Here is a 26,326-nt window from a genome sequence, read left to right as displayed (position 1 = left end):
AAAGCCCTTCGAGTAGCCCCATTACACCTGACAAAACAATTTACAGACGATGCTGCTATTTATATTTGACGTAAATGTCTTTTGATTTATAGTTCAGCATCGGAGTTCAACCACTGATAGCACCACCACAGCACCAAACGGATGTATCATACCTTATCAGGCCGCATAGTGAATTATATTCCCCACAGTGGCTGTTTTTACATTCTTTAATGTACTTTGTGGCATCGAGCAACTTGGGCTAAGCACATCCAGGTAACTTCTATTTGTCTTATTACTCATTGCTGACATGCACTTTGCTAAACGTTTGTTCCTGAAAACCAATTCAACTTGTAGGAGAAAACACAATCAGCAGAAGTGGACTGATCACAGTTCTTGAGGTTGCCAAGTGGAATATCTGTAGCCGCCGTAAACCTAATGTGTAGTGATGTTATTGAGGAGACTGTAGGGAAACATGCATAGGCTCCACAGCTACATCATGACCCCTTAACGCACAACCACAAATCAAGCTTTAGAGCATTACCAGCACTAAGGCGTCAACGATAAGCAAATGTTTAAGTTTCCCCAACGCTGGTGCTAGAGGAGAGGCCAGAAGGTCAATAAAATGGCAAGAGTTTTCCCTCTTTTGAGCATGAATGTGTTCAGCTACTTTTGCAAACACTTTACCAATTACATTTTTCCTGTTTTAAGAACATATGCAGTACATTTAATCGATCTGCAGCTGTTGAGATATCTTGCTTTGCAGTTTTGGGCATTAGCGTCGCTACAAGTAGCGCCGTTACTAGTTTGACTACATTTCTCAGTAGCTTGGTGGTAGCGTTGCTATTTTCTGAATCAAATAGCTTTTCATTAACGATGCTCTTTTATTGACCGATTAGCGCGGTAGCTTCCCCACACGCTACATTTTCTCAAGCATTTCTGAAGGATCAGTAAGTGACGCCACCGCCACACACGGACCTGTATGTGCAGCTGGCGGAAGCGCTTCCGCCGGCTGCACATACAGTGACACAGTGACATCACGTACCGATCCTTGGTCAGATGTCTGCGACTTTGCTGCAGGGGGATAAAGACACGCGCGATTGAGTTTACTTTCTATTGTGATAGTTATTGTAACACCTCTTGTGAGAAGGATCAGGGTCCAGCCTGGACAGCTCTTCCTCTAGTGAGAAGGAAACTTTGATATGTAGTGGCAGAAACTTGTTTCCATGAGATGAGATGAGAGATTTCTCTCTCTTTCTCTCTCTCTCAAATTGAAATTCAAATTAGCTTTATTGGCATGAATGTATAGCAACAATATTGCCAAAGCTACATATAAAGTACATAAGGATAATTAATTTCATACATTTCATTAGATAAGGAAATAAAACAGCAAAAGTTGTGTTTGTGTGTTAATACAAAATTAAATAATAACAGGAAAAAATATATAAAATATAAAGATTCTGTAAAAATAAATATTTAAAAAAGTAAATAAGTAAAACAATAAGCGTGTGTATGTTAGAAAATGAAAACAACATATTAAATTAAAATAAATAAATAAAACAATAAGCGCGTGTGTTAAAAGAATTAAAAAATAAATAAAATAAAATAAATAAAAATAAAATATATATTAAAAATGTAATATAGTAAATGACACAGTGACGTTTGTGTGTGTGTTATTATAATAATATATAAAAACATTTAAACAAAATAAATAGATAAAATCATAAACCTGTGTGTGTATGTTAATAGACAAAAAAAATCATTCTTAATTAGTTCATTTAAAAAATATTGAAGAAAGACAAAAAAAAATCTGTATCAAATGTGAGATTTAAAAACACAACAATTACTAAAATATCACACCATCAAAATAATAATAATTAGAAAATTAGTACAATTATTTATCAGTCTGAGTTTCCACTGGTTGTCCTCAGTTCATGGCATGATGAGATATATTTTGCAGCAATTATTTGACATTTGGGCATTTCTCCCAGTAAAAAGGGGATTTTCTGTGTCCATCCATACATCGTCAACCACTTATCCTGCGTACAGGGTCGCGGGGGGCTGGAGCCAATCCCAGCTGACATCGGGCGAAAGGCGGTGTACACCCTGGACAGGTCGCCGGGGATTTTCTGTGTGTCTGATATAAATTCGATTTGGGGGTATATTTGGGAAACGTTTGCAAAGTGTTTCTGTCTTAGTGTTTTATATTTAGGGCATGAGGTTAGAAAATGCAGCTCTGTCTCTACTTGTCCTGTGTCACACTGGCAGCAGAGTCTCTAGTGGTGGTCTTGTGGTAGCCAGCTCTGTCTGTGGTGACCCTTTTCTATGGCCAGGCTGTGTTCCCTCAGTCTGTATGTTGTCAGCATTTTTCTTAGTTTAGGACATTTTATTGTGCTCAGGTAATTTGCCAGTGTGAGTTCTCTTTTTATGGTCAGATAACATTGGAATTTACTTTGTGTTTTAGTCGTCTCTTTCCAGTATTAAATATATCTTTCTTTTTCCTTGTTGATAATTTGGTTTGGTCTGCTTGAGTTCATGTTGCTGTCCTGAAGCTGTCTCTCACACCAAAGGCATGTGTCTTATCCATTACGCCATCACCTCCCCATGTTTAGGTTGTTTAGGTTGCAATGTTGCCATAAATTCACATATAAACAATAAAACATATATAATTAATTAATAATGTGATAATTAAGTTACTTTATACAAACAACAATGGCTTTCCGTTTGTTGCACAAGGAAATACATTTAGTGTATTTCCTTGTGCAGTGAGTGTGTGTGTGTGAGTGTGTGTCTGTGTGTGTGTGTATATATATATATATATATATAGACCTAACTGTAAAATAATAAAAAAAATAAAGTACCATAGAGGTAACTAAACTACTTTTGCCATGTTGCTGTAGCTTAGCTTGCTACATTTCACTGGGGAGTAGCTTCTGTGTAGTGAAGCTTCATTTAATGTAGAGTAGCTAGTAGCTTAGCAACAAGCAAGTAGCTTGCCCAACACTGTTGCTTTGTAATAAAACCCTAATGGGCAAATTTAATGGCAAAAATTATACTTGTCAGTCACTTTGCCTTTGGAAAAAATTTGACGTGTCCTTTACATGACAAGCTGAGATTAGACAATACATTAGAAATGTCTCACCTGTACAATGTCTCTCTCTGCCAACTTCCCCCGCGAGGAAATCCTGATGTCGTCACCATCCAGCTCAACCATGGCTACAGAGAAAAGATGTTTTATCAAAAAAATAAGTCTCACATAAAGTACATTTTCATATCGTGAATTGATTCCAAATGTTATGGGGGCAAGCCCTGGTGCAAGCAGACCACAATCTGGTTTCCACATTTGTTCACCAAAGAACTTTAGTAACTGTTCTCACCATCAAACTCAGCTTGACCAACTCCAACAATGATGATAGACATGGGGAGTTTAGCAGCCTGTCATGAACAAGAAGAACAAACAGTCAGTTGTCACTCAGGTGTTGGAGGAGCACATACTGTATTTTCTGAAAAAAAGCTTGGCATCAGAGATGTTATCAGAGTACGGAGGAGTTACATTTCCAGTTATTTGTATTTTCCTTCCAATACACTTCTCATTCTGCAAAGTCAGTATTAATCTGCAAGCGCAGTTCTCCAGAGATGCCAGAGACAGGAACAATAATGAACATGATAAAATAAGCTAAACATAAATGATACATAGAATCATAACAGCTTCCTGCCTGCGTTTCACATCACATTATGTTGCATAGTTTGGGTTGTCAAGGGAATGAGAGAAAATACAAAATAGATTATTCAACTCAGGGGCTCCAAGGTTGTTACAACAGCTGGCATTTAACAGAATATTTTAGCTAACTAACAATGTGAGACACCAAAGTACGTAAGATTACACAATGTTCTTTATTTAATGCTCACAAAATAACAGCAGATTAAGAAAAACAGTAAAGAAAACGTGCTAACATGAATGAAGTCAAATGCTTTATTCATAAAACATTACTTAGAGTACTTCATCCTACACACTTACATTCAGTCCAACATTGTTTATTCATGATGTTTGCGTATAGAAATGTCTCAAATGCCATTAAAGTCAGAACATAAAAAGACGTGTCATGCCTATTAACGCCAGTCTAAACAGAACCCAAATAACAAAGATTTAATATGGCTTATCGTCCAAGATTTACACATGCAGAGGGTTCTCCTCAGCATGAACTTAAAACCGCAGCACCAATGTGGAGAATGTAAAAGCTCTGGCATGAATGAATGATATATGCTTCTGGTACAAATGCATTTACAGTGGTAGAAGTAGGTCAGCTTTCCTGGAAAAACCTCCCGAGGGGAGAGGCCTGTCACAGATAGGAGTAAATAGACGGAGGAGCACCACCCTCTCCATGTTCTATATCATTATTCTCCCTCCATTTCTTCCCCCATTTTATCTTTCCGTCCACCAGGCTCACTCTTCATGACCTCTTGCTCTCACGCAAAATACATACATTCTGTTTGCCACTTTCAAGCAGCAGAAGGTTCCGCAAACGTATACCTATAAATGCCAGATCAGCTTCTGTATCCACAGCTGAATTATTCAGCCTACACCATTTGTTACTTTGCCTGTGCTGTGAAGTCACTCAGGGGATCTCACTCCATCAGCCTGTGTGAGTAGATACTCACTGCAGAAGCGCCATAAATACACAGACTGATGGCAGATGCCTGTTCTCACAATTAACGTTTAATTGATTTTTAAGGACTATACCAACTTTTTTTGCCCCATTGGTCCATTACCCAAGAGGCAAGAAGATTAGCACTAAAATAATTTAAGCGTCTCTGGTAGATAGATCCAGCACAAATGCTAACACTTTAGCGTCAAGTTTATTCAGTCAAATCCACTGCACTGTAGAATCCCCACACCTCCCTCATTCACATTGTTAGAACAGGAGGAGGACGAGGGGGAAATAAATAAGTTATACCTCAACCACATCCAGCTGAAATCCAAATGTTCACCTCCTGCTATTATGTATGGCTTTGCAAGCAACCCACACACTGGTGCAATCTTATATGATATATATATTAGCTATTCGTACCAAATCACATTTGATTTGCTAAATTTATGTAGCAAAGCTAAGTTCAAGATGAGTCATCAGACATACTTTTATGAGAAAATGAGGGATGCTGATACAAAGAATACTCAAAACTAATTTTTAAAAACATATATTAAGCTTGTAAGAGATCATCAGTTAATCAATAGGTTTGTTCCAGCTATAGACTGAAGCAAACTGTTGATTGAAAGATTCAAACCCAGTACCAGCATGTGTTTCTATGTCTGCTCTATCTATCAAATGAAAAGATCCTACATGTCTCATGCATCAAGAGGTTGTAGTGACTGTCAATGGTGGTCAGTGGTGAGAACATTCAGGAAAAGAGAAGTTATAGCAGCTTTAAGACTAGGTAGTTAATATTAATAACATACACTTTGGTAAATTTGGTAAAACAAGAAAATCTGACAAAATAAGTACATTCAGTGGCAGAGTATCTCGTCTTGTGAACCCTTTTTAGTCAGCAAGCGTCCAAAGTTGGCTAGACAACTGAAACTTTTGCTCTAGTTATTTAGTTGACAAACTATGGTGAACTACGTGAAATGCAGTTCTTAAAGTGTCTCTAAATTTTAAAATATTCATGGCTTTTATGAAGTTACTGGTCGAGCCAGCCTCCTTTGCAGACAGCAAACGTACAACCTGAAACATAATCTAATACCTGGCCACAAATTGATTTATGTTTCGGCCTACCAGGTCAGAGAGAGACACTCTTTTAGAATTAAAAATCCTAAAATTAAATTTGGAGCTTAAAATAAAACAGGAAAGGAATGATGGAGCCACAAACTATCCTGCTAGATGTGTGTGCATATTGGTCACTGAAGGCTAAGCAGATTCATTACCATTTGGTCACCAACAGATATCTGCAATGTGCAATCTTTAAAGATACACCACAGGACCAAAGAGCACAAATAAGAAACCTAACCTAAAGTGCAGACATGAGCGTTGCACATAACTCTTTCATTATGAGTCATATCTTCAGGGCTAAAGGCCAAATGCCAAGTGAAGCAGGTAATTCAGTCCTTTGCGCTGTTGGCAGAGGAGAACGTTGCCACATCCAAACTGAGAGGCGAGAGGTGGAAGCACGACACAGCAGGGTTGGGTCGAGCAGTGCAGAGCAGCAGACAAGATCTTAAAAGGAAGGTGTGGCTGTTCGAATGGTTTGATTAACAGTCGCAAATTCCCTTTAAACCCAGTCTGCTGGGGGTCAGAGCACCGTGTTGCTGTGAGGGTCTGCCTGGTGCCTGATGACTCACTGTAGAAAGTGTATGACATGTTGTAGTCGAGTGTCCTACCATTGCAGCCATATTCCCACTATAATTGAGCTCCAGTATTTTCATAAGACACAAAAAAATATGCATCACGCAGCATAAGCATAAGAGAAACACAATCATACTTTGATTTAAGTAATCATAACGTGACTGAAAGGATACCTCAGATGGTATGCTGGATAAGACCCTTACCTCTAATAAAGTGAACCTGTTGACCTGAGAATGAATCTCAGCTGAGCCCCTCAGCATCCTGAGGGTCTCAATAAAAAGGAAAAATATTGGACAGACAAAGCACCCAAGTAGAGGGGGTGAGACAAGTGGAGCAGAAAACATCCTGTAAATCCTCAAATCTAGTGCCACTGGCTTATAAACCCCTCAAAGTAACAGAAAGTCTGAGGCACAGTAAGCTAAAAGCACCTGCAATGCCAGTGCCCTGCAGAGCCGAGGGGACGGGGGAGAGAGAGAGAGAGAGGGAGGGGTGAAAGTCTTCAGAGTAGAGTTAGAGCAGCACTTACATTCACTATAGCCTCCTTGGTCTGAGCCATGTCTGATATGACGCCATCAGTGATGATGAGCAGAACAAAGTACTGAGATCCGTCCTGTACTGCTGCTGCATAACTGAAACAGAGAAACCATCAGCACGGAGTCAGTAAAAGACAGTAAACCAGGCTATGTTCAAGTAAAGCAAAGTTGAAAAGCTCATGGGTTTACATAAAACACGGGGACTGGTTTGGTTTCTAAGAGCAGCAGCCACTGTGTCAGTTATAAAAATAAAAATAAATATTAAATATACATGTTCTCTAGAACCAAACTCCCCTTCTGCCCACAGTGGAGACACAAAAACCTAATATAGATATGTAAAAAAGTAAAATATGTTGTATAGCTCTTCATGTCTCAGAGGTCTAACCAGACACTATTACGAAACCCATCAGAGACACCACAGTGAGTGTGGCCTAGTTTCAATCGCCCATCGCTGGCTGCTCTATGAATAATTTATTAAACTGTTTATGCAAGTGCTGCAGTGTTATTCTTTCAGAGCATTATTGATTGCCTAGCTCTGCCTAAACAAACGTGTCAGATCACAGTGACAGCCAAGGACAGGTCAGAGGTCAGCCTTTACTTTTGCTTTCATTTTGGTAAATTTGACTGTGAGGCTCTGACATTTTCATCCAAGAGGCGACAAAGGCAAGAGCCATGATGGGGGTTATGGAGATCCACATCCACATCTGCCACACAGTGATGTGAGACACACACACTGGAGATAGTTGACCACAGTAGCGTAGAGTAATAACTGTAGCACCGAATACAATATTGTATTATAGTCTTCATTTTTAAGATTTAATTCCTACATAGTTCAGACTATAGAACTTGCACATTGAACATCATACTGCATGGTTCGTGAACTTTGTGGCCAACGCATTTTCATTTTGAAACGAAAAAAACTCGTTTCCCAATTACCATTAGTAAATAGGGAAAAGAAAAACGGGAAACAAACCGTTGTTCATTTTGATATAAAAAAACCGAAAACGAAAAAAAAATCTTGTTATACGATTTTCTTTGATGTGTGTGTGTAAATGGAAATCGGAAATTCAAATACGAGTGTATAAATCTTATTCCTTAATTTTGCATTGGTTTTTTTTTTTCTGTGACCCGGAAGCTATGGTAAGCAGCCAAGTAAGCAGTTGTGGGCCTATGGCACACACCCCGAAGTCAGGAGTTTGGAGTTGCATATCTAATGTTACGAAGATGGACTACAAAAAGTGCATCTTTGACCTGTGCATTCTTACCGTGTTGTTTTAATTCAGGCCAGTGCAAGGTGGAAACACAGTGGAATATAGCCTATTACTTAATTACAAGCGAGAAGGGGGGTGCTGCAGCACCCCTTATTGACAGGGAGGAACACTGCAAATGACATGTAGGCTACAGACTGCATAATGGGCACTATTGTTACTAAATGACAACATAAAATACAGCAGGTTAGTGCAGAATGATCTGGTTGATATTGCAGCCTACTAATTTGACGTCAGCAACTGTTTGCACTGCTTTGTCACAATTATAGGAGCTACATTGGTGTGATGCGTGGATTGGCTCTGACAATATCTGAATAACCATGTACGCATAAATCATCCACCCACGCTTAACCCAACTAATGATTTTCTCAGATTTATCCCACCTCTACCAGCCCTTATAACTTTCCAGGTGATTTCATTATTGTGTTGATGTATTAGTGTTGTTGTCTAACAGTTTACTTTCATGATTAGAGAGGCTGCTGTCAGTCATTTTAAACGTTTCCATGGGCACAATAATGTCACAGCAAATACCCTTGGACATTTATGCAGCAAAACTAAAAACTGTAGTTATTAACTTGACAGGACAGACAGAGGAAACTCTGCAGAGGAAACAGAATTCTACATCCAAAACAATTTAGAGGCACTAATGGAGCAATGGAGCTAATGGAGAAATTATGGTAGCTTAATAATCAGCTGCACCCTCATGCCGTTCATTTAACTGCACCGTGTATCAATGTTTTTTATTCAAATGATTTTATTTAGCCTATGGCAGAAAATTGTTTCTCCCAATTTAATATTTCTATTATTCCTTTTATTATTATACATACATACATAGCCTACATAATTACTTAGGTCCGGACCTCATAAGACCACTCTGTGTTGAAGGAAAGTGCGTGCACACATTCTGTCAAGCACGCATATAGGCTACAGCCCCCGAAGCCGCTCACTGCATACCATAGCTTCCGGGTCACCAAAAAAACCCAATGCAAAATTGAGGAATAAGTTTTATACACTCGCATTTGAATTTCCGATTTCCATCTATAAACACATCAAAGAAAATCGGATAACGAGATTTCCGTTTTTTAATATCAAAATGAAAAACGGTTTGTTTCCCGTTTTTCATTTCCCTATTTACTAATGGTAATTGGGAAACGAGACGTTTTTCGTTTTTGTTTTTTTTGTTTCAAAACAAAAATCCATTGGCCGGAAAGTACACAGACCCTGCATCAACACCTTTTATCCATTTAAGAACATTGTCTGCTTTTATTAATGACTCAGCTGTCTGCTTGTGCTGCATGTAAAACCTACAGCAAAATAAAACCTCAAATCCCTACTATGAAAAACAAATGCATGTTGTGTTCAACATCTAATGTTAAGATCTGTTTCAGGAGATGCAGAGTCGTTTCAATCTTTTCATCATTGGTTTACTGGATGACCTTTTTCACTTGTTCTAAATAGTTGAGAAACTCAAGGCCTGCAACATCTTTGTGAATAATTCTTGGTATTTGAGTTTTACTACACACTTAGTTATACTGCACCCTTTAGGCAATGAGAGACTGAGGAAATTGTAATGCTTTAAAATGCATCAAGTGTCCAATTGCTTTCAACCCAGACTATTCAAAGTCATAATGTGACATTTTCATTGGGCATGAAAGATTTTCATTTATTAATAATTTTTCTTCCTTGAAACAGGTCTGCTGGGGACTTCTTTATTATCGTTAAAAAAATGTTATTCTTGTGTGTCTGTGTGGGTCGTGAATGAATATTTCTACAGGGAAGGATATTTTCAATGGCCTTCTGTTTTTAGCTATATCAGACATGGTTTATAACATACTATTGGTAGTTTTAAGCACCTTTGTTTATTAATGTATTTGTCTAAGACTATAACTCCTCCTGTGGACATTCATAAGTGGAGGCTGGTGTCTAAACAGATAATGAATGACAATATAGTAAAACAGAAGTTGTGATTGTTTTATAAACACATCCTTATTTCTATAAAAATCCTTATATCTGCTTCCAACCACATTATAGTGTGTTATAAACCATGTATTAAATGGTTATATGCTGTTAAATTAAATTGTAAACCTCGTGAGGTAATCAGAAATACAGGTAAATGCTGAAAATCCCAATGTAATAAGTGTTCAAGTCCAAGTGTGAGTCACTGATATTCAAGTCCAAGCTAAGTCATGAGTCATTATTACTGGAACCTTAGTCCCAGCTTGACTATGAGAGTCCACTATTAAAACACAGGTTGGGGTGAGACACTGTACACCTGTGCCTTATTATAATCTTGAGAAGGCATTTTCAACAAATCACGTCTGCTGTATATTTAATGTGATGCCGCCCCATTTGTAGACAGTTCATATTTATTCCATTTACAATGAGAGGACGTTTGTAATTGTGAATTAAAGCATGTGGTGCCCTATTCAAAGTAAAGCTTATAAGCTTATATATTGAACATTGTGACTCATCAGCATGTGGCTGAAAGGCTACATGACCTGAATCAATTCAATCAAGTCCCCTGCCAGTCCTGCCACCTTACCTTAAAACTCTCAGCACGCTACACATCTAAAAAGCAATGTAGCACATGCACTCTAAAATAAAAAAGAATTTCTATTCATCTCCGCCTGACAGCTGATTGTTTATATTCTCTTTATTAGTTCTGCTCAATTCATAGAAAGACCATCACTCACTGTCCTCGTACCTCTGACGGCGTGTCTACCTTCTGAAGATTATTTACAGATTGACTTTCAAAGAAAGGATGATTTGTGCTTGTACCTTGCCACATGATTCACAACAGGAGCAAAGTTGGTGGGTCCATACAGCTGAACCGTCTTAAGGCTTTGATGGTAAGCTTCGAGAATCCCCTCCATGCCGTTACAGTATGGGTTGTCAATGTTGCCATTCTGAGAAAAACAAAACATGACAACAGAAACTACAACAAACTACAATGGTAGTCAGAATAGACTTGAACCACTGGTGTACAGCGAATACAAGCTGATGATGTAAAATTGGTCATTCACATTTTAGGAAAGTGGCTTGTTTACTGTCTCTCTGAAAGGAAAAAACACAAATATAGATGACTGCTAGATGAAAGGAATGATTTCATTTTGTTATCTAACCTACTATATATGGTAGTCATTTCCTAGTGGGTGAATAGTGACTGAGTGAATGAATGCCTCCATTATACAACAACTCAAAAAGGTCTTATTCACACATGTATCTTGTCCACAAACAAGTTAGTCAACAATTTGTCAAAAAATATATATTCTAAATGTGGTAAAGGCACAACAAATTATAAATACAACAGCTTTGAAGGCTAAACACACTTCTGGTTTTCTGTACAAGTTGAACAGAGATGAAAAAAATATCAATCTAACTAGTAGGGACTACATGGACGTTCCACACCCAGTGCAGCAGTGATGAAGCATCTGTGATCATGGCTGTGCAGGTTCATATCTTGCAACTCACAGAGGTCCATGCAGAAGTGCTTCTTCACAATAAAAGAGGTAGTGTGGAGTCTGTCTTTAAGGGCTGAATGACATTTTGAAAACATTCTTTGCTCCCAGAGATGTGCTCGTCAAACTTTTCTTCAAAGGTTAGCTTCCCTAGCTACAAGGCAAGTTTCTAACCAAACATATATATATAACAAACAATTCAGCCAGGACTGTAAGTTTACTTTTAAACCCAGTTACAGGACTAGAGCCTGAAAGAATGAGGCTTCAATTATATGGGGAGATGAATCTTAATTTGCAAATTTTAATGGAAACATGGAGTGATGCAGACGTTGCCCTGTACACAGACTCCTCATTAGGAATGTACTATGCAGCAGCCAGAGCACATTAGCTGGCTGAGAGAAGCCAAATTGATTTAAGAATCCTTCAGCTTTACTGAACCTAATTTGCACTATAAAAGGTAAATGGGATTCACTCTGAATTATGCATGTCAGAGGTGTAGCGGCATTCATCTCAAAATGCACACATCCATATTGCACATGAAAACATGCTTATCCATACATGTTGGAGAGATCATAAAACACATACAAGTGTTCACACTCAAAGATAAGTGACACTGGGAGGGCTAAAATAATTTTCACATGCAGTCAGATTAACTTTTTTGAAAAAATTCTGATGCTGAATTACAACCTGAGTGTCTGAAATAAAACCCCATGGTTTACTCACCAGAGGGAACTCATGGGAGACCCTCCCATCAGGGGGAAGCTTAGCACCAAATCCCAGCGCAGGGAACATCTTATCACTGTCGTAGTCCTGAATGATCTCTCCCACAGCCTTCAGGGCCATGGCATAGGCATTCATCTGGTACGGGTTCATGTAGTGCAGTGAAGTGGACTGGGACGGATTTCCTTCCAAGACAAGAGAAGTCAGAGTCAGTGATGCAAACCATCAGACTGAGACCAAACTGACAGCTGCAACCAGAGAAACATGAGAGAACCGAGACTAAATAAGATGTTCTGAATCAAAGGTGGGGCTCGATGTGGCTATGTGGGTTATTAGCCATACTGAATTTCAGTGTTTATATTTTCCATGTTTTTGATGTTACAGTGACATTTTGAACACTTCTTGATAGATACTGCTTTTCAAGATCCCCTTTCATGAATCACTAGACAGTCACAATATTACATGCAGCTCAGTGGAAGCAGAGATATTAAAATACCTTCAGAATGATCACGCTGAAAGGTATAAATGTGCATGGAAGTCACTGGTTGACTGTTTGCAGTGGTGGAAAAAGTATTCAGATAGTTTCCTTAAGTAAAAGTTGCAATACCACAGTGTAGAGATACTCTGTTACAAATAAATGTAGTGGGTTGGAAAATACAACATTTGCCTCTGTAATGTTGTGGATTAGAAGTATAAAGAAGCATAACATGGAACATGGAAGTACTTTAAAAGTGTACTTATATTTAGTGCTTGGTTAAATGTACTTAGTTCCATTTTACTTAACTGCAGCATGTATTATTTGTGTCATGCCCTTAAATACATGCTTTGTGTTTTTGTACTAGATGCAGTATTTCTTTTTTCCCATTCTAAATTCAGTTTATAATCATTTTTGCCCTTATCCCCCCTTACTTGACTTTTCAATACAAGAAAAAAGATACAAACAGGGAGAAAAGTCCAGCCCGCTCTTTGAATCATGGGATATGCACAAATGGAAGCAGAGCGGGGGGATTGTAAGCAAAGCACTCACCATTTGATGCAGTGAAATCAATGGCCACTGTGAAGTGAATCTGAGTCCTGAAACAGATGAATGGAGGAAAGGATGCTGTTAACAAAAGAGAGGCAAACTCAGCGCTGCAATTTAATGAGGCTCTCCCTGCTTTCACTATAGTCTCTGCGCTACCATCAGAGAAGAGGTGTGAGACAATGAAACCCTTAAGAGTGTTGATAAAACACCTTTATTGTCTGTGCAAGGATCAAATCAGGTGTATAATACTTCGTTTTATGAAACAGAGAGACCATACATTTTTATTATTATTATAACAGCATTCAAAGTACCATTTTCATCTTTAAATAACAGACATATTCCAAGATTTAATAGCACAGCGGCATAGTAAAAAACACAAACACACCCCGCAAAAACCTATAAAAATAAAAGTAATTTCTCAAATTGCTGCAGCTGGATAGTGTCTGATCAGAGTAAAATTTGAGGTCTTCCATTCACTGCATCAATCTGAAAAAGCAGCTTCACAAATTGTCCAAAGACTACTGTTTTCTTTATTCATGAGCCCATAATGATAGCCAAAACCTTGAAAAGAAACTAAACACGGCCTAACTAGTCTCAGTCGGATTTGCCCGTTCTCCCCGAGAGACAAACAAAGAGCGAAGGGAAGCAGAGTTTAGATCAAAGTGTGTGCTCTTTCATTGTGATTAACACTGATTGCCTTTCCTGACTTCACCTCCATTCAGAAATTCCCACAAGCACAGTACCGGAGATAATGGCGACTTCCTCCTGGGGAGACTCTGACCCCAGCTCATTAATCAGCATTGAGCTGGGCTGCTCAGCTGACAACAGGGAATTGTTAAAATGGCATGCCGCCTCAATTTCTCAAAAGCCTCTGCTGATTTCTACGGTTAGTTTTGAATGTTTAGCTAGAAAAGCAAGGTGGTGAGTTAGAGTTAAGGCAGAGTGCAGGTGAGTAGAAATGGAACTGTCAGTCAAACTGTCAATTAGGTCATCAGAGCATCACCTGGAAGTTCATCCTCAGATAGTAGCTGCTGAACTCTGCAGTAAGTGGGACATGACCCATTATGTTTTTTATCTGAATGTTTATAGGGACTATAAATAAATATTTATCACGCAAAAATACTAACAACATTTTCTGGTTCTAGCTTCTCAAATGTGGGAATTTGATGCTGTTCTTTTTGTGGTTTGGACTGAATGTTAAAATGTAAGTTATTTAACAAATATTATGGTCCTGCAGACATTTATAGGTACATTTTGTATTGGAAAATTTCAGTTATGTCTAGTGATTGTCTGGTGAAGTTATCAAAACTTGACATATATACTTTTCCACCGATTGTTCTAGGAAGTCATGATGGGCACCTCAAGTGTCATTGCAGGATTAATGTTCTCTTTATGTAGTGAGGGTAAAAAGTAAGAGTGTCGTTGTTGTGTTTGGGTGTTGGATAAAGGTGAAGCAGGTCTGACTTTCATGCAAAGACTGTGCTTCACGACCTATCCCTATATAAACATTTGTGTCTCATTCACACTGCATCCAACTGAGGTTTGTATCCTCACTGCTACACCACCACCAACACCAACACCACCCCACTATCACACTCTGTGCAGTAGTTTTCCATGAGGATGAACAGATTCAGATATCAGGGCATATCAGAATGTGGCTTACTGCAGGAAGAGTTACATCTCCCATCACACATTCGTCTGTGTTGAGTTGACTGGCTTGCAGTACTTGCTTTGTTTTTTTTGTTTTTTTTCGTTTGCGACACAGGGGATTTGTTTAAGAGTTGAGCTAACAATACTTTTGAGACAAAAAATCTATATGGATTGATGTTGCAGTATTGTCTGTTTTGTAGGTCTTCTTGCAAAGAGCCAATGGCTGGTCTGGGGTTATAGTTTTATCCCTGCAATCCTCTATGCAATCTATTGTCCTTGAGAGCAGATAATCTTTCATTTTTTTAGACCCTTCTTAGAGTGATGTATCGCTCTGTGGACAAATTAATGTACCATCACCATTTCCTAAAATTGATCAGGAGTTCATAAATCTGACACCAGCCTTTAAATGGCCTCTTACAACCTGATCTAGTACAAATTCTTCAGAACAGGCAGTCCAATAATTCCCCATGGGCTTTACTCGTCCTTTGTCCTCTCATCTCATCACTAGCTCATTTGGCACCTTCTCTCCTCGCAGTTTTGTTCTCAGCAACCAATAACAGTCCCTCCACCAGTTTATGTATCACCTTGAATTACTGCAATAGTTTAAAATAGGTACAAACATATCTGTGTCGTATTGACTTTCCCCTTCCAGTTAGACAAACACCATATGGCAGGAGTCTTTGTAATGTGAAATCCCTGCAGTCCTGGCAATCTGGGTTGGGTGGGATATTGTATGTGATGTGAAACAGTGTGACAGAGAACGCAGCCACAGCACACCTACAATCTCATCAGTATGTGCTGGATATTGGCAAACTCAGACTACATCAATGAGCAGATTGGCACAGTGCTTTACTTGATCAAATGCAGGCTGATTTACAAAAGGATACAGGTTTATTTTCCAAAAGTTGGGGGCCAGAATGAAGACAATATACAATATTTTTAACTACATTTTACTACAAAAAGCATTGTGCTTTACTGCCGTATCTTTGACTGATGTTCAACTCTAGCATCTAGATATTTTATATATTTACTGTGGGCCTTAATTAAAATACAGATTAAATTATTTTAATTTATTTGCAAAAGTAAAACAGTGTAGAGAAGTTGAAAGTACTTCTTTCAGTCCTGTGTAATGTCTGCAGGTGTTCCTTTTGAAGAGGCAATATGTAGTTTTCAGCGGCCACTAGCGGTGCGGTTTTAAGATTCCAACGGCGTGTGCTCGTACGCGTGCTTGAACCATAGGCGTGAACTCATGAGCGAGCTTGTTATCTCAATGATAACAAAAACGGTTAGTGAGCTGGACTGGAAATTATAAATGAGATTGTTTTCATACTTTAGTTAGACCGCAGTAAGTAACCTTACTGTTGTGAATGGGTCTTCCTCTGTGTTGTCCTGCACCATTTTGTTGCAGTATTATATATTAAGTGGATCACATAAGTTAGTAAAATGACAATAAATCTAAATTGAACATTACGAAGCAAACAACGGCAGATCCGTGCTAATGCAACGTTAGCTGGCTGCCCCTGCCTGACCTGATACCTTCACAATAAAAGCAGAATAGTGGCTTTTCCAAGCAACAGAGAAAACAGGGGTGTTGTTCATTTCTAAGTGAGGCTACAGCCCATTGACAAAAAGGCAGTAAAGATTTTATTTCATTGAAAAACTACATATAGCCCCTTTAAGGCTGGCTGACGACAACTCAGTTGAAAATATCTACTTTTTTAATTTAAAATATTCTGGACATGGGACTGAACAGTAAGAGAATATTGCTCAGAGATTTTAGTGAGAAAATCAAACTGTTAGGGGGGAATGAAAGTGGGATTTTAAACAGAAGTGAGGGGGACATGTCTCCCCATCCCCAGTGGAATTTAAGCCCTTGAATATTTAGTATGTGGAAGTAAAAGTGGCCTTAAAACTAAGTTTTAAAAAAAAAGGTCAGGGAGGTCTAGAGTGGCAAGACGCCGATTGCAGAAAACTGTCGTGACAGTTTCTAGTTGCAGCAATTCTCCAGACAAAAATGAACACAACTGTGTCATACATAAATTCAAAGTGAAGTGTTCTGCATCTGCTTCCCAACAGTGGCCCGATGTCAGAATGAAACACCAAAGCAGCACAAAAGCTAGAAGTCCAGCACACAGTAACTTAAATGAAATGGGGGGAGTAAAAAAACAGCATCAATTTCTCCAATTTCAGGACAACAGAACATTTTGGGATGAAACTATTAAACCTTAATAAGATGTCCACACAATAGAGGCTCCACAGAAGCCTTTACACGGCCGAACTCACAGCAGATTTAATTTAAAAAGAAACATTTCAACATGTGATGAAAAGAATATAAATCTTTCATTAGCCTTTCAGAATCAGAGCCATGTGTGGCTTTTAGACTTTAATTACCTCTATTTGACTATATCTCTGCCCAGATTGAACATTAATGAAAACCAATTCACTGTGAAACCAGTCAGGATGTGACAGTGTGTCTGGAGAAGAAATTGCTTTTTTACCCTCCGCTTCAAAATATCATCTAAAATGCAGCACGTTAGTTGTCACCTGTTAGAAAGGGCGCAGTAAAGCAAACACATATGAAAGGAAAGGAATCAATAACAGAATTGTAAAATATCAAATTTGATTCTTGGATCAGATTTATACAGCCTGATGCGGGCTTCTGCTCATATTTCTCATCATCTCTCTAAATGGCAGGGTTGGCAGGCATTCAGGTTCAGCTTCTTTTATTTGTTGTTGCTTTTTATTTGCATGCAGTTGACCGAAAAGTCACCTCTCTCACCCAGCGACAGCAGTACAGATGCCAATCAAAACAAAGCTAGTCATTGGACACTGACTGTGCTCTGTGCCAGAACCCACAAATTGCAAATTTTGGTCTTGCAGATTTGAATGCACAAAATTTAAATACGCAACTAGTGTTTAACCAGAAACATCTGTGAATGGACAGAAACTTTCCTACTGTGCTTTAATTTCCCACTGAAGTAACAGTTTCAAAGACGTCAGTGAGAGACTAGGACATATCAAATTGATTCATTACAGTAGAAAAATGTGTTATAATATACATATTAATGATTTGTTTGTATTTATGATGGTTTGCTCTGATGGCTAACATCTTATCGAATGCTATCAAGCCAATTAAAAACAGCATACATCTTATGTGTAGATGAAACATGCATTTAATCTCCGTTCTCAACACCCACTGCTTGTTTGATCGTCTCAGTGGGGTAAATCTTTTAGTTTCTAATGAGGTTTTGTGAGTATTTCTCATCCTCAGTTCAAGGGTTAAGGTTATGGTGGTCTGGTCTATTTTGATAATGTGGGTGTTGTGAAGCCCTTTGAGACAGTAAAAGTTATTAAGAGTTAGACAAATAAACCTATCTGACCTAAGTTGATGAATGTTCGGCAGATAATAGGCTCAAACTATAATGGTTGATAAGACTTCAAAGTTGCCTAAAGGTTTTCCAGTTTAATTGACCAAAACAGCAGCCACTTTAGTACTGCAAGTCTGGTGTTTCATTTTCCATGGATACATGGAATCATACCCTAACATGGATAAGCAGCACGCTCAATGTTTCATCCCTCCACTGCCAGCACTAGTAATCTTGTTTATTTTCTTCATCAGTCTGTTACACAATCTGCTCCAAGCAGAGAATCTGTTAAATGCAATATCTTTTATATTGCTTTTCTTACTTGATAAATCAGGTTATTTATGATTTTGAGTGCTACTAAAGCTTCAATGGATTATGGAAATATATTGGACAGCAGTGCACACATAATATCTTAAAATATATAGGCTTGTATATCTAAAAGATATATATTATGGCCCAGAGATGGCCTTCGATGGGCAAGAAAGAAAATGCACCACGTTGTATAGACATGACAGGTAGGAGGCAGAAGACGCACACTCATAAAAGCATAAAACATTTACAATCTTTGTCTTTTTAATTATATGAATCAATGTTTCAGTACATAAAGGCCTTCTTCAGGAAAAAATCCTGGACTTGTCTCAATGACATACGTGCATTGTTTGGGACTGGTGATTCAAATCAATGAGTTCACAGGGCTGTTACACAAACAATACTTTATGTATTGTATTAAAAATTCAATTCTATATGTTTTATTCTCTGGAAAAATGTAAGTGTAGAACGATTTACATTTGGGTGCCTTAGCATAATGATTAAAAATTAATGTTGCCTTAAATCACCTACATGTGGAATATTTACATCAATATATCATTATCAGATTAATTTTGACAGTACCGTCTGATGGCCACAAAAAAAACACATGTAAGTCACGCAAAATGCACAAAAAAAAAACTTGTAAAAAGATAGAGCCTTAAACAAAACATAAAAACACGTAAAGATAACCTTGACTTACAGTACATAGAGACCAGGAGACAGGACTAAGTAATACTGACCCATTCTGTGTCACACATAACTGTTAGTATCTTCCAGACAATTCTTATCTCTGTAGCTCCTTATGAGGATTTTAATACACAGGGACTTCCATTGTTGAGAGCAATTCTCAAAGAAAACATCAGGGAGACAATAAAACACACGGCACAGAGACTGCACGGGAAACTCAAGGGAAAATATCAGAACAGAGATGCTGGAGCGATTTGCTTTCAGGGATTTCATTTTTGTTGCCAAGATCCCAGAGTGTTTTTAAAATAATAGTCTTTGTCATCAGCCACTCTCCCGAGCACGACACTGAAACCACACAAAAGAAGCGATGAGCATTTCACATCTCTAAATGTCTGTAACCAAAAGATGAAGTACCACTCTACATAACGCTTCACTCCCGGTGCCGGGTCACATTAATTAATGGGGTAATCTCCCTCTCGTTTTTTGGCTTAAACAGTTTCATGTGACGATTACCACTTTAACACGATGGATAAAAAGCTGTTTCAGGCCTCAAACTGGTGGCTTTATTAAAAGTACTGAGATTAAGTATCAAATGACTTTAACAACAGATTTAGGTGAAAGTAACGTGTGCAACCTTTGACAGTAACTACATTTACTTTTATTCTGACAATAATCAGAATTAGAGCTCAATCAGATTCCCATTAACACCATCAGAAAGAGGATGATCTCTCAGAAGGATACATGTTAAACATTTCAGAACCATTAAAAAGATAAACATTTGTCTTATTTTGTTTATTTCTTCCTGTTTTGGGAAACCTATAATCATTCCTATGTATGTTTACCAACTTGGGTTAAGTCCAAGTTGTCCCCCTAGGAAGAGTCTTTCTCAAGGGAAGGCTCACCTTCTGTTCAATAACTCCAGCAGTAGCGTATGTTTTACTTCAATGGACACACATAGCAGGTAACCAATACAAGTTCTCGCTTGAAATAGGTCCATCTGTATGAGATTATTTCTTTTGATGGAGTGCTGGATTTGGTGTATTGTACATATTACAGTAAGGCAATTTGTCTCGGTGCACCTGTTGTGATATTCCTTTAGGTTTTTTCTACATGAAATTCGAGTTTCTGTAGATATATCAGTAAGGATGATGAGACTGAGTACAGGGCTGTGGTGTGGGACTTTGTCACATGGTGTGAGCAGAACCATCTGCAGCTCAAAGTGTCAAAGACTAAGGAGCTGGTTGTGGATCTAAGGAGAGCCAAAGCACCAGTGACCCGTTTCCATCCAGGGGATCAGTGTGGACACTGTGGAGGACTACAAATACCTGGGAGTGCACACTGACAATAAACTGGACTGGGCCAAGAACACTCAAGCCCTCTACAGGGTGGGCCAGAGCTGTCTCTATTTTCTGAGGAGGCTGAGGTCCTTCAACATCTGCCAGACAATGCTGAGGATGTTCTATGAGTCTGTGGTGGGCAGTGCTATACTGTTTGCTGTTGCATGCTGGGGCAGCAGGTTGAGGGTAGCGGACGCTAACAGACTCAACAAACTGATCCGCAAGGCCAGTGACGTTGTGGGAGTGGAGCTAGACTCTCAGGTGTCAGAGAGGAGAATGCTGCCCAAGTTACATATCATCTTGGACAATGTCTCCCACCCACTCCATGACGTGCTGGTCAAACACAGGAGCACTTTCAGTGCAAGACTCGTCCCCCCAAATTGCACCACAGAACGCCGCAGGAAGTCATTCCTGCTTGTGGCCATGGGACTCTTTAACTACTCCCTCAAAGTGTCTAACACAGGCCCTTAGTTAGTTATTAAACTACACAGTGTAGTGCAATATTCTCTGTTTTACATTTATTCATTTAGCTGACGCTTTTATCCAAAGCAACTTACAATTGCTATATATGTCAGAGGTCGCACACCTCTGGAGAGACTAGGGATTAAGTGTCTTGCTCAGGGACACATTGGTGGATGGCTCGCAGTGGGAATTGACCCGGGTCTCTCACACCAAAGTCTTATCCATTGCCACGTTTTAATCAATGTGCAATATTCTCTGCTGCTTATTATTTCTTTTTCTAGATGTAATGTGTGCAACTGTAACACAAGAATTTCCCTTTGCCAATCAATAAAGTATTTCTGATTCTGATTTCTGACTGATATTTACCTGTTGTGAAAATACCTTTGGTATATTATAGCAAAATCAAATAAAATGGTACAATTTGGTCTTTAAGACAATTTAATTTTTTTAGGTCTCATTTGGGACAAGCTGATATGACATGTATTATTCCATTAAATCTCTAATATCCCACACATTTGGGAATAGCGCATTATCATTGACAATTCTGTCTTTTAGCCTCCTTCCTTCCAAATGTCATGTGGAAATATGTCTGCACCCAACTAAAGCAAGACCAGTAGTGTGGATGAGTATATGCCCCTGCATCAGCAAATCTCAGATACATGTTTATCTGGGTGTTTGTGCATACGAAATGATGTAAAGATGCACCAACAAAAACAAAACAAGAAACCCCAATAACAAAAATATGTATGTATGCAGCAGAGTACATTGTGATTTGGACCTACAGTGTATTCGTACTTACTATTTGTCCTTCTCCCTCCATTTTCCTACTGTGTCTAAAGGACAAATTAAATCAGTGGCAAACAGGTAGAAAGGTAAGGATAAAAAAACTGTTACTGTGTGTGTGTGCGTGTGTGTGTGTGTGTGTGTGGATACAGTACACTTGTCCATTTGTGTGAGCTGGAGAGAAACCAACGGAACAGAACTGGGACATTCAGTCGCAAAGCAGCAGAAATCTGAAACCAGGTCAGCCACTGATCCACTGAGAAACAGTTCCATATGTGACAGGTTGTCCACCCTTAATTAAGCTCTCAGATCTTCTCCATATTTTATCATGGTCATTCATATTCATCCTTACTGTAGTTGTGGATGTTGACAAGATTGTCTCCATTGAAAGAAAATGTTGACAAGTGCTTGTACAGTTAGGCACAATAAATCTCACAGCATGTATGTTGTACTTTGTTTCCATGTATTGTTGTACATGTTAACAATACCCATAACACTCACTAATGTTGTCTACATTGCGGTGGCACATTTTAGCAAACTAGTTAACTCCCATTATTTAGGGATATTCTAATTTTGTATCTATGTAACGTGAAACTTCAGAAAGCGTTCACTAAAGGTTGTTTTTTTCCCCCCTCCAGGTATGCAGTTTTTCCTTTTTTGTCGTACTACTTTTACTGCAAGTGGAGTTTTTGGTCAACCACTCTGGCTTCCGAAAATGTAGTAACAGAAAACATAATGGAACATATGACTTTTTAATGTATATTTTTTTCTTACGTTTGTGTGATACAGTAATAGATAGTTGAGAGAAGACCAGAAATCAGGATGACTTACACCAAAGATCTCCAACCAAATTCGAACCAGGGACATTAAAATTAGATGCTCCACATCTTAGACCACTAGGCCAGCGTGACGCCCCCACATCACATTTTATAACACAGAGTCAAAACATGCCAGCATGAGCTAAAAATCCACTGTTGTTGCACAATAAACACTGGCACCTAGGAGTTACAATAAGTGGCTATAGTTTTTCCACTGGACTGTTCTTACTGAATTATGCTGCAGATGACGGTGTAGACCTGTGTGTGTGTGTGTGTGTGTGTGTGTGTGTGTGTGTGTGTGTGTGTGTGACAACAGGGGGCTTGAAACGTCTTCACAGATAAACAGTCAGTGCCAACAGGGACAAGTGAGCCACTGCATACAGTAGCTGCTAATGTGTAGCATGCAGAGTTAATGTGGTAAATGAATGTGAAAACAGCCTTCTATCATTCTGCACTGTTAAAAGTCAAAACACCAAGTGAACAATCAGCACAGCCCATTTTTTGAGGGGAGGAAAGAAAATTAATTAGATGTTGTCAGACGTTCTGCGTTATTGCCCCAAGGGCCTGGCACTAAGGCAATATAAATATACTGTGTATTCATTTAAACACTAACAGCAAGACTGTCAGACAAACATTGGACTCACCCTCCTTTGATGTAATCCAGGAAGGTGTGCTCTGACTCCACATTGAATGACAACAAGGACACCTGAGGGGAAAAAAGAAGGTCCAACCAGATCTCATCTCTATCCGTCTCATGCTTGGTAATTAAGGAAAGCAAAATCTACCAATCTACACATTAACACTGACCTCTGAGCTAACCACCCACAAAATGACTTATCTACACAGAGTGATTTTGACGCCTGGGCAGCATATTAGAGGATGGATGGATAACTAGCCGCAGATTTTAATTACAGAGTCACCGCATACAGCAAGAGCAGCCAAAGTACTCAGGCAGTAACAAAGCTCTGGCTCGTTTCTAAACATCCATCACTACTCCTCACTAATACGACACAGACAAGAGTCCCTTTATGCATTACTATGGACTTGGTTATTCACCCTGTTTGAGGCCACAAAAAAAAGGTTCCCCATCTACTTATATTCACTTTCTGGATCAGAAGCCCTGAGACTGGGAATGGAACAAAAACATTTAACAGAGCTGAACTGCCTCATGCAATCCACTTAGAGGAAAAGTCCAGATGAATGCAAAAGCAGAGGAGGGCAGGGGTGTGAGTGCACAAGGAAATTTGCTCTTATCTCAGAACTCAAGACTCACCGTCCCGGAGTTGATGTATCTCTTTTTCTTTATTTTCTTCTTGGCATTCACCACCTGGTATGACAGCAGAATAGGAAAGAAGGGTAATGATAATGTAAACTTGGGGCACAATTCTTTTTATCCACCCCTGGGCAAGTAATAAATACATCTTCGTCCTCCTCCTCCATGTCTGTAAAGGTAATGGAGCATAGGGACTGAATCCAATAACTGCAGTAGGTGAGAATGAGATAGCATTGATCATGCCTCGCAGCAAGATACAGATTATTCAGGGGGATTTTTATAAGCACCTACACTGTGCAGTACATTTTACATACACATTACCAAGTTTGGGGATGGTGGAACACATATCTCTGTCCCAACTATTTACTTGTAATAAACAAAATGATAACCATATACAGACTGAATTACAAAGTATGCAAATTCACCAGTATAATGTATAATAATATTTAATGTGGGCAAACACATACAAATAAACAAATCTAGGTGTGATAAGTAAGGCGAGCTGAGAAAGACCGATAACAGAACTCCCTGCTTTAAATGAATGTTACATTAAGAGCTTGCAGCCAAAAGCATATGTGCAACACTAAGCCATCAAGGTCAACTATCTCTACTGCTTAATCTATGGGTCTGTGCGCAAACATAAAGCACAAGCCTGGAGGAAAATGTGCTGTATAATAAAGTAAAAGGTATCCCACTCTCTTCCTTTGTCCTCCTCCCTACGGCCTCCTCTCCTCCATTCTGCCTCTGTGGTTTCTGAGGCTACTCCTCAACTCCTCCAACACAGATGATGCCTCTTAGCATCCTGGTCATCACTCAGTCACTGCCGGGTTTCACATTACATCACACAGACATCACACTCAATTATCTGTGATCTGCTGTCATGTTGACCCTCATGGCGAATGTTTGCGGGCCCACCGTGCATGTCAGGATGAGCACACAGGAATTGAAACGCTGCAGCCAGTGACCTATGCTTTATTCGTCAACAGTCAAGAGGTGGCTTCATGTAGCTTTTGACCACATCTTGAAACTGATTCAAGGGCGGTGACCTGGCAAAGACTGCGTGAAGAAACTGCCATGTTTCAGTTTCTAATTAAAATACAGAAAGGTTTGGTGAAGGGTAATGGATGCATCATCTTCTGCCATGTCAGCAGTGTGAAAGGGCAACTCTGCATGCCACTCACCAATTCTGTCTCTCCCTCTCACTCTGTCTCTCCTTACCTATCCCCACCTAGCCACCATACTCTCTCTCTCTCACTCTCTTCGTTGGCCCTGTTCTTTCCTTAAGCCACCTCCATGACTAATTCAGAGGCTAATGTAACATGGCAAGTGTTTTAATGAGCAGGGAGCGATAGCAGCCTCCCAGCGCCTAACAGTAATACCCAATCTGACCCTCCAAGGGCCATCCAAAAAAAAACTTTAATCAGCAGCACAGGTCTGTTGTGTTACCATTTGTATTCTCACCACAGAAACACCCTTCCTCATCTGGTCTGCTGCAACACTTAACCTCTGAGATGTTTGATTCACTGTAGGGTGAGGAGAGACAGAGGAGGCAAGCTGGTAATATCAATTGGCCACAACTGTGGCTCGTACAACCATAACCAAAGTCATTAAACTTTGAATAACAAGACCTTGCTGAGCCAAAGGAAGCACTAATTTGATTTTAAATCTAAGCAGGTTTCTCACACTGGCACCAAGAAATGGAGCTTAGGTTTGTTTTTGTGCCCTGGCAGAATAAGCTTTATCCATAAGTGCATCCGCACCTTATTCATTAATAGGTTGCTCACTGCTCTGTCCAGCCACAGTATGCACTATGTGCTTCACTTGACTTGAAACATGTGGGCATGGCACAATGTGGACGCACAAAAATCTTATATTGCATTAACACACATATACATATATATATATATATATATATATATATATATATATATATATAGTTTACAATCAGATCAGTTCAATACCCTGCTTCGTCAGGCGTACTTGAGCACTTAGGCTTAGTGTATGAATGTGTGTGAATGGTGAATGCAATGTAGTGTAAAAGCACTTAAGCTGATGATACACAGAGCAACTTTTAGAGCAATGGTGCTGGGCAATGCTTCCGTCAATGTTAATGAGTAAAGGTTACTATTGTAATACCCTTCCCCCATCACTCTGCCACCCGCCCCACCTCACCACTATCCGTTCAAAACATAGTCGGACTTGCCACCAACAAAATTGCCCAGCAACATTGCTCAAAAAGTTGCCACGTGTATCATCAGCTTTGGAAAGGTGCTATACAAATATGGAGCATTTACATTTAGAACAACATTTAGAACAACATTTTTC

At 39.1% G+C, this 26,326-nt stretch overlaps 1 protein-coding gene across 6 annotated transcripts in view; it reads right to left on the bottom strand.

Annotated features, from left to right (window-relative positions):
• The window catches only part of cpne5a (copine Va), an 83,841-nt gene that overhangs the window by 3,819 nt on the left and 53,696 nt on the right, over positions 1-26,326 (bottom strand). For all 6 annotated transcript variants that reach the window (XM_038723577.1, XM_038723580.1, XM_038723581.1 and 3 more), the window contains 8 exons: positions 24,002-24,055; positions 23,373-23,434; positions 13,321-13,367; positions 12,297-12,478; positions 10,894-11,021; positions 6,841-6,943; positions 3,354-3,411; positions 3,119-3,192 (listed from right to left, as the gene is read on the bottom strand). In XM_038723577.1, coding sequence (XP_038579505.1) covers positions 3,119-3,192; positions 3,354-3,411; positions 6,841-6,943; positions 10,894-11,021; positions 12,297-12,478; positions 13,321-13,367; positions 23,373-23,434; positions 24,002-24,055 — 708 coding nt within the window. The remainder of the gene's footprint in view (positions 1-3,118; positions 3,193-3,353; positions 3,412-6,840; positions 6,944-10,893; positions 11,022-12,296; positions 12,479-13,320; positions 13,368-23,372; positions 23,435-24,001; positions 24,056-26,326) is intronic.

This window comes from Micropterus salmoides, unplaced genomic scaffold (assembly GCF_014851395.1).
Source record: "Micropterus salmoides isolate LMB-PRFRI ecotype aquatic unplaced genomic scaffold, ASM1485139v1 Ms_hic_scaffold_16, whole genome shotgun sequence".
NCBI lineage: Eukaryota > Metazoa > Chordata > Actinopteri > Centrarchiformes > Centrarchidae > Micropterus > Micropterus salmoides.
This window is presented reverse-complemented; position numbering and strand designations above follow the sequence as displayed.